At 36.5% G+C, this 12634-nt stretch overlaps 1 protein-coding gene across 1 annotated transcript in view; it reads right to left on the bottom strand.

The window, feature by feature from the left end:
- Positions 1–8874: 8874 nt before the first annotated feature.
- Positions 8875–12634, bottom strand: part of LOC6034355 (ejaculatory bulb-specific protein 3) — a 28128-nt gene continuing 24368 nt past the window's right edge. Inside the window, exon 3 of the mRNA XM_001844622.2 lies at positions 8875–9297. Within this exon, the coding sequence (XP_001844674.2) occupies positions 9113–9297 (185 nt within the window). The 3' untranslated portion in view covers positions 8875–9112. The remainder of the gene's footprint in view (positions 9298–12634) is intronic.

The raw sequence follows: 12634 nt of genomic DNA, 5'->3' as shown, positions 1-12634 counted from the left end.
GACGATGATCAGCCGGTTTTATAAGGAACTCGTGAGACGATCGGCGAGGTGACCGATGCTGGTGAGCTGAGTTACGAGCGAGAATGTTTATGAGTGAGAGTTTGGGGGAGAATTTGACTGCGGTGAGAGAGATTATTTTTGCGTTATTTTTGTGGTTTTGATTAGTGAGTGACTTAGAACTTAATAAGTATGTTAGTCATACAGAACAAATTGAGGAATTATAGAATGATAACATTTATTATGAAATTAGTAAAGCTTGATTGTTTTTAAGATAATTATTTTAAAAATATTTTTTTAGATATGATGAAAAATATATAATAAGTTTCTGATTTTATCAAGCTTTTAAAAATATTTGTAAATTGTTTACCCCTTCCTCCTTCAATGCTTCAAAAATCATGGAACAAAAAATATTAAAATTTTTGTTTGTTATCCAAATTATTGAAAATTGAAAACATTGGAAATTGAAAACACAATAATGAAAACATATTTGTTATACTAAATAAGAATAAAGTTCAAATAATCACTAAAAAATGACTACAAACAATAAATATTGAATATATTAAAATCAATTGGCCTGTCCACGCTCCATACAAAAAAGATTTTTTTTCGTATGGAAATTGTCCACAATGGGGGGGGGAGGGGGTGTTTGAGATTTCCAAAAATTGTCCTCGTGGCTTGCGGATGGTCCCCATATATTGCATTTTATTATGGAGGTCTGTATAAATCAAGATAAGGTCAATCAAATTTTGTTGCAATAATATTACACAATTAAAACTGTTTTACAAAAATCAGTTTCCAAGATCATTTTTTCATATTTGTTTAAGTCATGTTTTTATTGAAGAACCGTTGTGAATATATAAATTTAAAATAATAAAATAACTCAAAACATATTTAAAGTTAAAAAACGATAAAAATTTCATAACCAAGATTTCTGGGCTATCTACAGTTTGTTTCAAATAATGCAACAAAATCGATAGATCCTTTAAAAATAATTCTGTACATGGACGACATTATTTGACAAACACTAAATGAATTAAAAGCAAGAGTTTCAGTTTGAAGAATTCAATAATTGAAGTATTTTTTGCGATGATTATTTACGGATAAAATTTGCGTATAAAATTCTGTTTAAATGCATATTTTCGTTAATGGTTCTGTGTCACCGAGCATACCGTAAAATCAATAAATAATATTTTCATTCAATTTTCATAATTTGAAACAGATTTTCTTTATAATACAAACAATTAAAATACTTGGTGAATAAAACTTGAGCATAATAATGGGGTTTAACAAAAATATCGTACATTAAAATTCAGTTCAATGTTTTATAATACTGTATAATTTTTTCAAATTCAATTTATTAGCAAAAAAAAATTATTTAAATAAAAAAAAAAGCTTAAATGAGTATACACAACATAATATAATGTAATCAAAACAATTGAAATCATGTGGATCGAATAAAAAAATTAAAATTAATTGTCTAATAAGATTTGACCAAAATTTCGCACACATTTTTATTCTTAGCTATGTAATTTTATTATAACTCACAATTGAGAGCGTCAAATGGTTTGTTCAAAGTAATTGTCAGTTTAAAAGTTCTTTAAAATTAAAACCCATATCACACCTTTTCGTGAGTTGCTTTTGTTTTATTTGTTTTACAAGAAAAATGTTCGTATTGAAAACAGATCCAAAATTATCTCAACTTATTTTTGATGGTAAACATATTTAAAAAAACAGATTGAAACCCACCGCCAACACTCATCGGTCAAGTCACAATATTGCATATCTGCAGGCGCACTTAAACAGTTCTACAATATTACACTGCACTCCACTCAAGTGGTAGCTACTCATGGTAAAAATTGCAAATAAAATCCACCTTTTCCCCTAAAGCTGACTGCCGCCTTCAACGGAAATGAAATATTAACCGTAACTAGATTTATTCACTCACTTTCACAGCCAGCCAGCAGAAAGTTAATTTTACCCACCAACGAGGAGGACCCATTTCCGTTGGTTTTTTTTTCTCCTCCTGTCGAGGCGCAATTTATCTTGTCCGAAGCAATAAGATTCGCGCCGACAACCTTCTCCGGGTGGGCTCTGCCGGAGAATCTGCCGCAGGCACTTCCTTCTTCAGGACGAAAAAAGACACCAGGACCAACCATAAACGTACAACATCATCAGAAGTAGGTCCTTCCTGTGTTGTACTTGTTAAGGGGGTGGGAAAGGAAACTGTTATTTATTTTGTATTTTTGTAGGAAAACCTTATTTTCAAATTTTGTAGTTTGAATGCTATGTCTATATTAACTATAATTAAAAGCACATAATTTAAAAAAAAACGATTTATGCAAATTGCTGATAACCACTAGACATCAACCAATTTGAAGAAATAAAAGCTCTGCTTTTGAATCAACAAATTCTTTAGAATTAAAAACACACAGTTTTTCAGAATGATGTTTTCTCTTACTCAGAATCAAAAGTCCCCACGGGAGGTAAGAGAGATCCGGCCACAAAACAGGTCCGAACCATAGCTCTTCCAAGCATCCTCTCTATGCAAGACTTACGGTTCCGCCCTCAGCTCATTGTTGCTGTTGTTGGTTGGTCTATTCCCAGAACGAAAAGCTCCATCCGTGCTGCACAGAAGTAGGTACATTCAACGAGTGAGCCCAGCCAGCACGAATAATTCCTCATTTTCACAATAATGCGGCGTACAACAGCAGTAAAAGTACCGCATTAATGCCAACAGCAGAGAATTTACTCTATTCTTTTGCCCCGAGTCCTGGTGTCCCAAAAGGGGTTGGTTGGATTCAACTATGTCTATGATGCCTGCTCCTGCTCCCGCGGGGGGACTTTGCTGAAGAAGCAAAAATGCCCCCAGGCTTCAGCGTGATGATGATGGCCAAGTCAGCAGAGTAGGTTGGTATAGAGTTGAAAAAAATGTAGAGAGCATAACTTTATAAATAATCACTTCAACGTGTTTTTCTCATTTTTAAACAAAAAACTAACTTAATCCACCTATGTGGTTGATGCCTTCCTCACTTTTTACCAAAAATGGGTAATATGAGTGGTTTCAGCTTTTATTTTAGATCCAGAAAAAAAAAGAAAACAATATATAACTGATGTGGTGATAACTCGGGACAGGGTTGCCAGATCTTCATTGTTTTGGACTCTTTGGAAAGGCCTTTTAATTGCCTAACCAACGATGGGTCGGATGATGGATCCGGACATAGTTTACATACATTTAAGTGAGATCCGGCTTCAAAAAAGAACATAAATATCACTTAAGTTGTCATAACTCGAGAAAGGGTTGCCAGATCTTCAATGTTTTGGACTCTTTGGAAAGGCCTTTCAATTGCCTAACCAACCAATGGGTCGGATGATGGATCCGGACATAGTTTACATACATTTAAGTGAGATCCGGCTTCAAAAAAGAACATAAATATCACTTAAGGGGCCATATCTCGAGACAGGGTTGCCAGATCTTCAATGTTTTGGACTCATTGGAAAGGCCTTTCAATTACCTAACCAACGATGGATCGGATGATGGATCCGGACATAGTTTACAAACATTTAAGTGAGATCCGGCTTCAAAAAAGTACATAAATATCACTTAAGTGGTCATAACTCGAGACAGGGTTGCCAGATCTTCAATGTTTTGGACTCATTGGAAAGGCCTTTCAATTAACTAACCAACGATGGGTCGGATGATGGATCCGGACATAGTTTACATACATTTAAGTGAGATCCGGCTTCAAAAAAGTACATAAATATCACTTAAGTTGTCATAACTCGAGACAGGGTTGCCAGATCTTCAATGTTTTGGACTCTTTGGAAAGGCCTTTCAATTACCTAACCAACGATGGGTCGGATGATGGATCCGGACATAGTTTACAAACATTTAAGTGTGATCCGGCTTCAAAAAAGTACATAAATATCACTTAAGTTGTCATAACTCGAGACAGGGTTGCCAGATCTTCGATGTTTTGGACTCTTTGGAAAGGCCTTTCAATTGCCTAACCAACGACGGGTCGGATGATGGATCCGGACATCGTTTACATGCATATAATTGAGATCCGGGTATTTGTGAAAACACATTTTTATACATAACTTTTGAACTACTTATCGAAACTTCAAACAATTCAATAGCGATGTATGGGACCCTAAACCAAGTCGAATGCAACTGGTTCGATCAAAATCGGTTCAGCCAGTGCTGAGAAAACTCAGTGAGAATTTTGGTCACATACATACATACACACACATACACACACACATACACACACATACACACACACACATACACACACATACACACACACAGACATTTGTTCAGTTTTCGATTCTGAGTCGATATGTATACATGAAGGTGGGTCTAGGAGCTTTTAATAAAAAGTTCATTTTTAGAGCAGGATTATAGCCTTACCTCAGTGAGGAAGGCAAAAGGAACAAACCTAGCAAAACAAAAGTTTTAAAACCCCCAGCTCCTTTGTGCGACGTGATGTGCCGACAAGATCTCGAAAAGCTTGGAATTCTAGCTGTTGAAAGAGTTGCTACAGCTCGTCGTCGCCACTGAAGTTGTAGGCAAACGAGTTAAGAAGCAAAAGCTATGATAATGGAACCACCACCAGAACGTAACCAACAACTGGGCCTTCTCCATCGACATGGGGAGTAAGGGAGGAAAACCAACCCAAACCCCACAACCACAGAGCAGCCCATCCGGATACGCCTGTCTACCAGCAAGCTAGACTTTCGAAGACTGGAAGCATCACGAGCTTTTGATGTAATGGCGTAGTCTTCCGACAGGTTGCTGACGTTCGTTCGAGCTGTGCTGTGCGAAGAGAACACCGGGAGACGCATCCCACGTGTAACAAACTGGTGAGAGTACGGTGGGTCTGTAATACAATCTAATGGTCATGAAAAACTGAGTACTAAGAAAACATTTACTTCTATTTAATAAATATTTACAAGTATAATTTGGAAATGTAGAGAAATAATCAGGATGTAGTATAATTAGTCAGTTTTAAGAGCATGCATGCAAAATATGTCTTTTCTAACAATTTTTCATCAGAATTTGAAAATTAAAATGACTTGCTGTGCTTCGAATCTCGGACACTGATAAAAGCTGATTCGAAATCCGGAAACTTTTGCTTCGAATTCCGGACACTCGATTTTGCTTATAAATCTCACAAATTTAGACTGAAATGTTAGTGAATGGCATTCTTTAGGTCTCAAATAAGCTGTTAACATCAAAACAATCGATATTTTTATAAAAATTTGCTTGATTTTAAGGAAATCAAAACCATAAATTTCTGCTTTTCCTTCCCGGTGCTTCGGACGCCTATGAAATATTTCGCGTGAAATGTTTCGCATTTTTGGTAATCTCATAATTTTATTTTATTTAATTGTCTTGACATTAACTACAGCGTTCAAACAAACTTTAAATGAAAGTTGATGTTAGAATTCATCAAATAATAAATTTTTGGCATTTATAATGCGAACTTATATCCAAATAATTGATAAAACAAGATGAGGTGTCCGGGTTTCGAAGCGTCCGGGAATTCGAATCATGACGTTATAACAACAATTTTTGTTAAAAAAGGTTTCCAAAAGATACATTTAATTTCCATAATAGCGTATTTTTTGTTGCCCAACAAATAAACAAGAATTATTCCTTATTAAGAATGCTTCAGAAATAAATAGTATCTGAAATAAACCTTTGCATGAAATTTATAGACGAGCTGAGAGTTCAATATTAACAGTAGATTATATTTAATAAAATCAAGTTAGGTTCTCTCATTAAGTTTTTGTAGATTTTAAGAACATTGGGGCCAAAATGTTAGGAAAATGTATACTTTCAGATGAATTTTGGGAAACGGGAAATATATATTTTCGAGAAATCCCGGGGATTCCCGGGACGGGAAATTGGACGATCTATAGGTTTTCGGTTATAACTTAAATAGAATTTAGCGACTTTTGATCGGATATTTAATGTAAATTATTCATGTGTGAAATTTTCTGATCTGTCCGAAAAAAATATTTTAAAAATCTAAAGCAAACATTTGAAAAGAGTTGGAAATTAAGCCTTTTCCAATTTTTTTTTCAATAATTTTATGTGAGAGATGAGAAAAATACTCATACATTTCGTTTTGTCGGTATTTATTGAAAATAAACCAAACACTTCGCAAAATAAATTTTATGTGAATTCACCTTGCAAAATATTTTTTGAATTCACATCCGATTTTTTTTGACAAAGGACTTTGTCTTAAAGCTCTATCTGCGGTGTCAATGCAAAATTTTTCGAAAATGTAGCGTTACCGTCGCAAGCCCTCGGCGTGACATTCTGTTTCTGTTGCGTAGATGCCGTAAAAACTATTTAAGCTAAAAGTTAGCCTCTGGAGGATTTAGTGTCCATCAGACTTTCATCAAAGACGGACCTTACGTTGGGAATTTTATTGCTCACACACACACACGCAGGTGGTGCACGAACTTGAGAGGAGGTCCAAGAAGTTATTGACGGTAGCCAGAACGCTCACCGGAATACCAAAATTATTGGGAACAATTTGGTAGGATATCGGCCACACCCGGAGTGGCCAGTGCCCTGAGGGAATGTTCTACCGGGAGGACATTTACGGAACCATACAAATTTGGCCAATATGGGTATCAAAATTCATGGTTTTTGATACTGGTGATAAAAATGGCCATTTTGGCAGGATTGGCCACACCCGGAGTGGCCATTGCCCTGAGGGAAGGTTCTACCGGGAGGACATTTATGGAACCATACAAATTTGGGCAATATGGGTATCAAAATTCATGGTTTTTGATACTGGTAATGAAAATGGCCATTTTGGCAGGATTGGCCACACCTGGAGTGGCCAGTGCCCTGAGGGAATGTTCTACCGGGAGGACATTTACGGAACCATACAAATTTGGCCAATATGGGTATCAAAATTCATGGTTTTTGATACTGGTAATAAAAATGGCCATTTTGGCAGGATTGGCCACACCCGGAGTGGCCATTGCCCTGAGGGAAGGTTCTACCGGGAGGACATTTATGGAACCATACAAATTTGGGCAATATGGGTATCAAAATTCATGGTTTTTGATACTGGTGATGAAAATGGCCATTTTGGCAGGATTGGCCACACCCGGAGTGGCCATTGCCCTGAGGGAAGGTTCTACCGGGAGGACATTTACGGAACCATACAAATTTGGCCAATATGGGTATCAAAATTCATGGTTTTTGATACTGGTGATAAAAATGGCCATTTTGACCGGATTGGCCACACCCGGAGTGGCAATTGCCCTGGGGAAGGTTCTACCGGGGGACATTAATAGAACCATACGACTTGGGGCAATATGGGTATCAAAATTCATGATTTTTGAAACCGGTAATGGAAATGGCCATTTTGGCAGGATTGGCCACACCCGGAGTGGCCAGTGCCCTCGGGAAGGTTCTACCAGGGGGACATTAATCGAACCATACGACTTGGGGCAATATGGGTAACAAAATTCATGATTTTTGAAACTGGTAATGAAAATGGCCATTTTGACAGGATTGGCCACACCCGGAGTGGCAATTGCCCTCGGGAAGGATCTACCGGGGGGACATTAATCGAACTATTCGACTTGGGGCAATATGGGTACCAAAATTCATGGTTTTTGATACTGGACATGAAAATTACCATTTTGATTGGACATTTTCCGAACCATACTTGTTTTGGCAATTTATTTCCACAGAGGTGCCAAAGATTGAAAACATTTTATAGGAATAAATTATTTAGGATTAAATACATAGGCAATGTTTTAAAAATATAAAATAAAATAGAATATTTTTTAGGAGTTTTGTACAAAGTTCTTTGTCCTATTGGTCATGTAGAACATAACCACCTGCACCTTTTTTTCAATGTTTTCCAGGGTAAAAATTCTAAAAATCGGCAACACTGCCCAATATGTTTGCATTAGTTTGATCATAGCTTATAAGTTATATTTTTGATCCTCTGTGAAACATAAAAAAATAAAATACAATTCAACAAAATTAAAATTAAATCTTGAGTTTTGATCCGAAATTCAATAAAACAAAGTTAATCTCATAACTTTGTAACGTCGTGCAGTGAAAATAATGGCAAATTATTTGCAAGGCTTCAAAATGGTCTTTCTTGGTCAAGGTTTGTAAAAAATCATTGCCGGTCACAAATATCAGACTCATTTTTAAGATCTGCAATTCACTCAACCTTAACAAAACCGTAGCGTTACATCAAGAATGTTTGATGTTTGCATTTTTACTGCATTATGTATTCTTATTAAAACTATTAAAAATAAATATTGTGCCAAGCCATTTAATTTTATTATGTTTTTGGAAACCTCTTTTTCATGAGTTTAATACAATATAACAGAATAGAGAAGATTTTAATAATTTATAAGAAGGATGTTTGTATCACTGATAAAATTGTCATTATGCTTTATTGTTTTGTTGAGCCAATAAATTGTTTGAACTTTGATTTCTAAACTTTAAATGTTTGAAGCTAAAACAAATTTTGGGTAAGAATTTCTCTACAGACGAATTTTCCGGGAGGTTACATAAAATACAAAAAAATCAAAGCTCCACGTCGTCCTTTAAAAATGAGTTATGTCACTTACTATTTTGCTGTAGTAAAACACAGTAATTGATAGCTATGATATCAATCTATCTTATAATTAAAAAAAAAATATGAAATTTCATCGTCTTAAATCATTATTTTGCACCACTGTGAGCCCGGTCAGGAAAGATGCTTCCTGATGATGTTGTTCAACTTGCTAATAGTGCACAGCTCATCATTACCTCTTGCAAAATCAGTTTATCTTTCCCATGGGACTTTCGGTGTTGGCTTTCGGAGTTAAAGGCTCAAGTTTTGGGTAATTATAGTTGGTAATTTATTTACTCGAATTTTCTTGGATTATAGAAAACTATTGATGGCTTTGTAGAAATTTGGAGAATCAATTTCTTAATCGTAACGATCTTGTACTATTATATAAATTTGTCATAAATGGTTCCTATCACAAAATGCACTCACTCTCTCTTTCTCTCGCACACAACCTTCTCAATCATTCATCAAATGCGCTCGCTGAATTTGCCAAAGCTGCTGCCTTAGGACCGCTTGTTCAGCTTTTCGAACTTGCTCTTGTAGAGGCCCTCCGGGTCGTACTTGTCCAGCAGTTTCTTCCAGTCGGCCGGTTTCTTCGCCTCCAGGTGGCTGATGACCTTGCGCGAGTTGTTCCGCTGCTTTTCGCTGCACTTTTCACAGTTGCTCCGCAGCGCGTCCGGCAGAGTTTCTGAGGGGGGAAAAAATGGGAAAGAGGGAAAAGTTTTTTCCGAGATTAAATTGCGACCAATTTCAAAACTGACATAAATCTACGAAAATCTTCCCCGTTGGCCAGTTGGTGACTTCTTTACAGTAACAAGTACCAGATAACTTTTTTTTTCAAGTTTCTCTTTTTTTTCGGAACGAGACAAACTCAATTTATTCTGACGTTTGATCCTCTGACGGCCAAGTTAATGTTGATGGTTTGCGAGGGAACACAGATTTTTATCCACTTCTTTCTTATTTTGTACTCTGCGAGATGAAGAGGCCGCTAGAAAATCAGCTTTGCGTCGATGGAAAGTTTTGTCCATAAATCACCACCACAGCGGCGCGACAACCACTCGTTAGTGGATTGTAAGGGGATGTGAAGCATGGGAAAATGGATCGGAGTATTCATAGATTGATAAAATAACAGTAAAAATAGAAAAACGTGTAAAAGAATATTTTCATAATATTGAACCACAAACTAGTTCTAACATTTTCTTTGTGGAAAAACTGTTCAACAAATTCCAACATGGTGTAATTTTCAAATATTAACTAACAATAGTTTCAAAATTTTGATTGAAACAAAGTAACTTTTTGTTGGTAAATATTTTTTTCAACAATGAATAACAAGTAATTTTCAAAGAGAAAAATTTAAGTCCGCATATCTATTCCCTTTGAGTAAACTAGAAGACTTTGGTCTTCGCGAAACAAGTGTTGTTTGCAGACATCTCAATTTCATCGGTTCTACTCAACTTGAGACCAACTTTTGCTCGACTTTTCAGATGACGACGACAACCAAGTTTGCGCCAGGCCTTAAATCGGCCACCATCATAATCACGGCGCACAGTTTGAACCGAGCAGAGAAGAGAAGGAAAAGTTCTGAATAGGCGCAATAAAAAGAAATAAATATAAAAGCCGGCGGCACCTCATGAATGGGCGGTGGGTGGTTGGTTGGAGCATCAACAGTGACTTCTTGTGGATTACTGCTAGCTGCCGTATGCTTTGAACAGAAGGAGTAGCGGAATCCTTAGACAAGAGTGAAAAACAGCTTCGGGAAAGCTGAAAAGATTAAACAGAAGTACCGTTTGGTGTTGAAAGCAGCTCGTCTGGTGTTGCACAGGTGAGGCAGCTTTCACACTCCTGTTTAAGAGTAACGACTGTGAGTTGTAGTGTACTTAAGTTAGTCACTTTAATTTGAAAATCATGTTCCTGATGACAATGCTCTTTGGAATTTTTTTATTCAATTTATAGCGATGCCCTGTTTTCAACAAAATTTAAAGCTGGCAAATATCTACAAATAAATTAAATTAAGGAACATTCAATTATGCCCATTACCGGTTGACATCCGACATGTGACCTGGGACTTCTACTCTAGAAACGACAAGCAAATCTCACCTATCAAAAATCACTCAAAAATGTAAATCCTGTTGCCATTGTGCCAGACTGCGTGCACCACCTACATCTTGTCTGTGTGACAACGTCTCCCGGTTTGACCAAGATTGTGGGTAAAAGGTAAGCATTCTTTCATTTCATTTAAAATGATGGAAATTCTCAACCTCACAATTCACAGCTCTGATTTCTGTCACCTCCCAACATCCACTGTGAACCCAGAAGGGAGCAAGCTCTGTTGATGTTGTCACGTCCTTTTCGCTTGAATTTCACCATTGTTGGCAAACCCTACCTGACGAGAATGATTGTAGCAACACTTGCACGAGTGGTTCGATCATGGTGTGATTTTTTTTGGAAAATTTGCTCCTTTACCAGAAAGGAATTATATTTTTTCCAGACATTTATGACATTTCCTTTAAAAAAAATAAATAAATGTATGACAACATTACTTATAAACTTGGTATCCAAAAGCATTTGAAATTGTCACAAAATATTTAATTCTTCATTTTAAAACTGGTTCGATAAAGGTCTAATTTAGAATTGGAGTTTTCATAATGATAAATACTCAACAGAGATAAAAATTGTATTATCTTTTGAAATGTTACCAAATGAATATGATTCACTGGTACAAATATTGCACTGATCTCGCTGCATTTTTCGTTTTTTTAATCTTACATAATATTAACATTAGATAATGCAAAAATAAAAAAAAACAAATTATTCGCTCTACAGCATTATCTTGGCGTTCTCGATTGCGAGATTCCTACTCGAAACTAGGTGTTCGAAGGCTTGATTGTTGAGGCAATTGCAAACCTCTTTTTACACCTTAGCTTCCATCCACCCCGGGATTCGAACTGATGACCTTTGGATTGTTAGTCCAACTGCCTACCAGCGACTCCACCGAGGCAGGACCCAGGGAGACGACTCCTACACCTGGACTGAGCTAACGACCTAACCTTTTTTAGGTTAGTCCGGGACCAACATTTACTTCCCTTCGGAAGGCGTGATCAGACAAATCTCGTCTCGAAAAATGCCACCGGGACCGTCTGGGATCAAACCCAGGCCGACTGGGTGAGAGGCAATCACGCTTACCCCTACACCACGGTCCCGGCAAAAATAAGTAACTGTTAAATAAAATGTTGAGCAAAATTTGTAAAGGTTTGAGAATTGCTTTAGATCGTTAAAGCTGGTGAAAATAAAACTTTTCATACAAAAACATCTTCTTGAAATTACTAATAACTCGTCAGCGTTAGCTTGGATCGGTTTGCAGTCTTAGACATAGTTGTTAGTCATAAAATGTTCCTTAGGAATCTCTGGATTCAACGATCAATAGCCACCCTTAAACCTAAACCGATTTGACTCAAAATTAGTACAGTTTCTTATTTTTACCTGGAAAATTAAGCCAAGCGGTATCTCTTGAATATTCCTAGGATGCATTTTTCTGCTATTTTTTCAGAATTACCAGATTTTAAAATAAAAATTTGCTGAAGACTTGAATTCGATCCAACAACGATTCCTGAAGATACTTTTTTGTAATTTACTCATCTTCTTTGAATGATCAGATAAAAATATTGTTCTGAAACTTCGGTTGAAATACTAGTGAACAATTCGATTTCCTAAACATAGGAAAAGGATGAAAAAAATTACAAGCATCACGAAACAGTGCTGAAATCTAGAGAACTGTTAATCTTGAATAGCTAATTGTCCACGAAAACAGCATGAAACAGCACCAAAAGTTCTCCGATGGGGCTTAACAATTTCTGGAGGTTTCTTGGCCGAAATAATCACACCCCTATATTTTTGTTTGGTCATTAGGGTGACCTACACCGTATTAGAGTGGTCCAAAAAATGGCAATTTTCGTTGATTTTTGCAAAAACCACTTTTTTCGAAAAATTATTACTCCCCGCCATTTCAACCGATTTACACAGTCTTG

This window comes from Culex quinquefasciatus, chromosome 2 (genome assembly GCF_015732765.1).
Source record: "Culex quinquefasciatus strain JHB chromosome 2, VPISU_Cqui_1.0_pri_paternal, whole genome shotgun sequence".
Lineage (NCBI taxonomy): Eukaryota > Metazoa > Arthropoda > Insecta > Diptera > Culicidae > Culex > Culex quinquefasciatus.
This window is presented reverse-complemented; position numbering and strand designations above follow the sequence as displayed.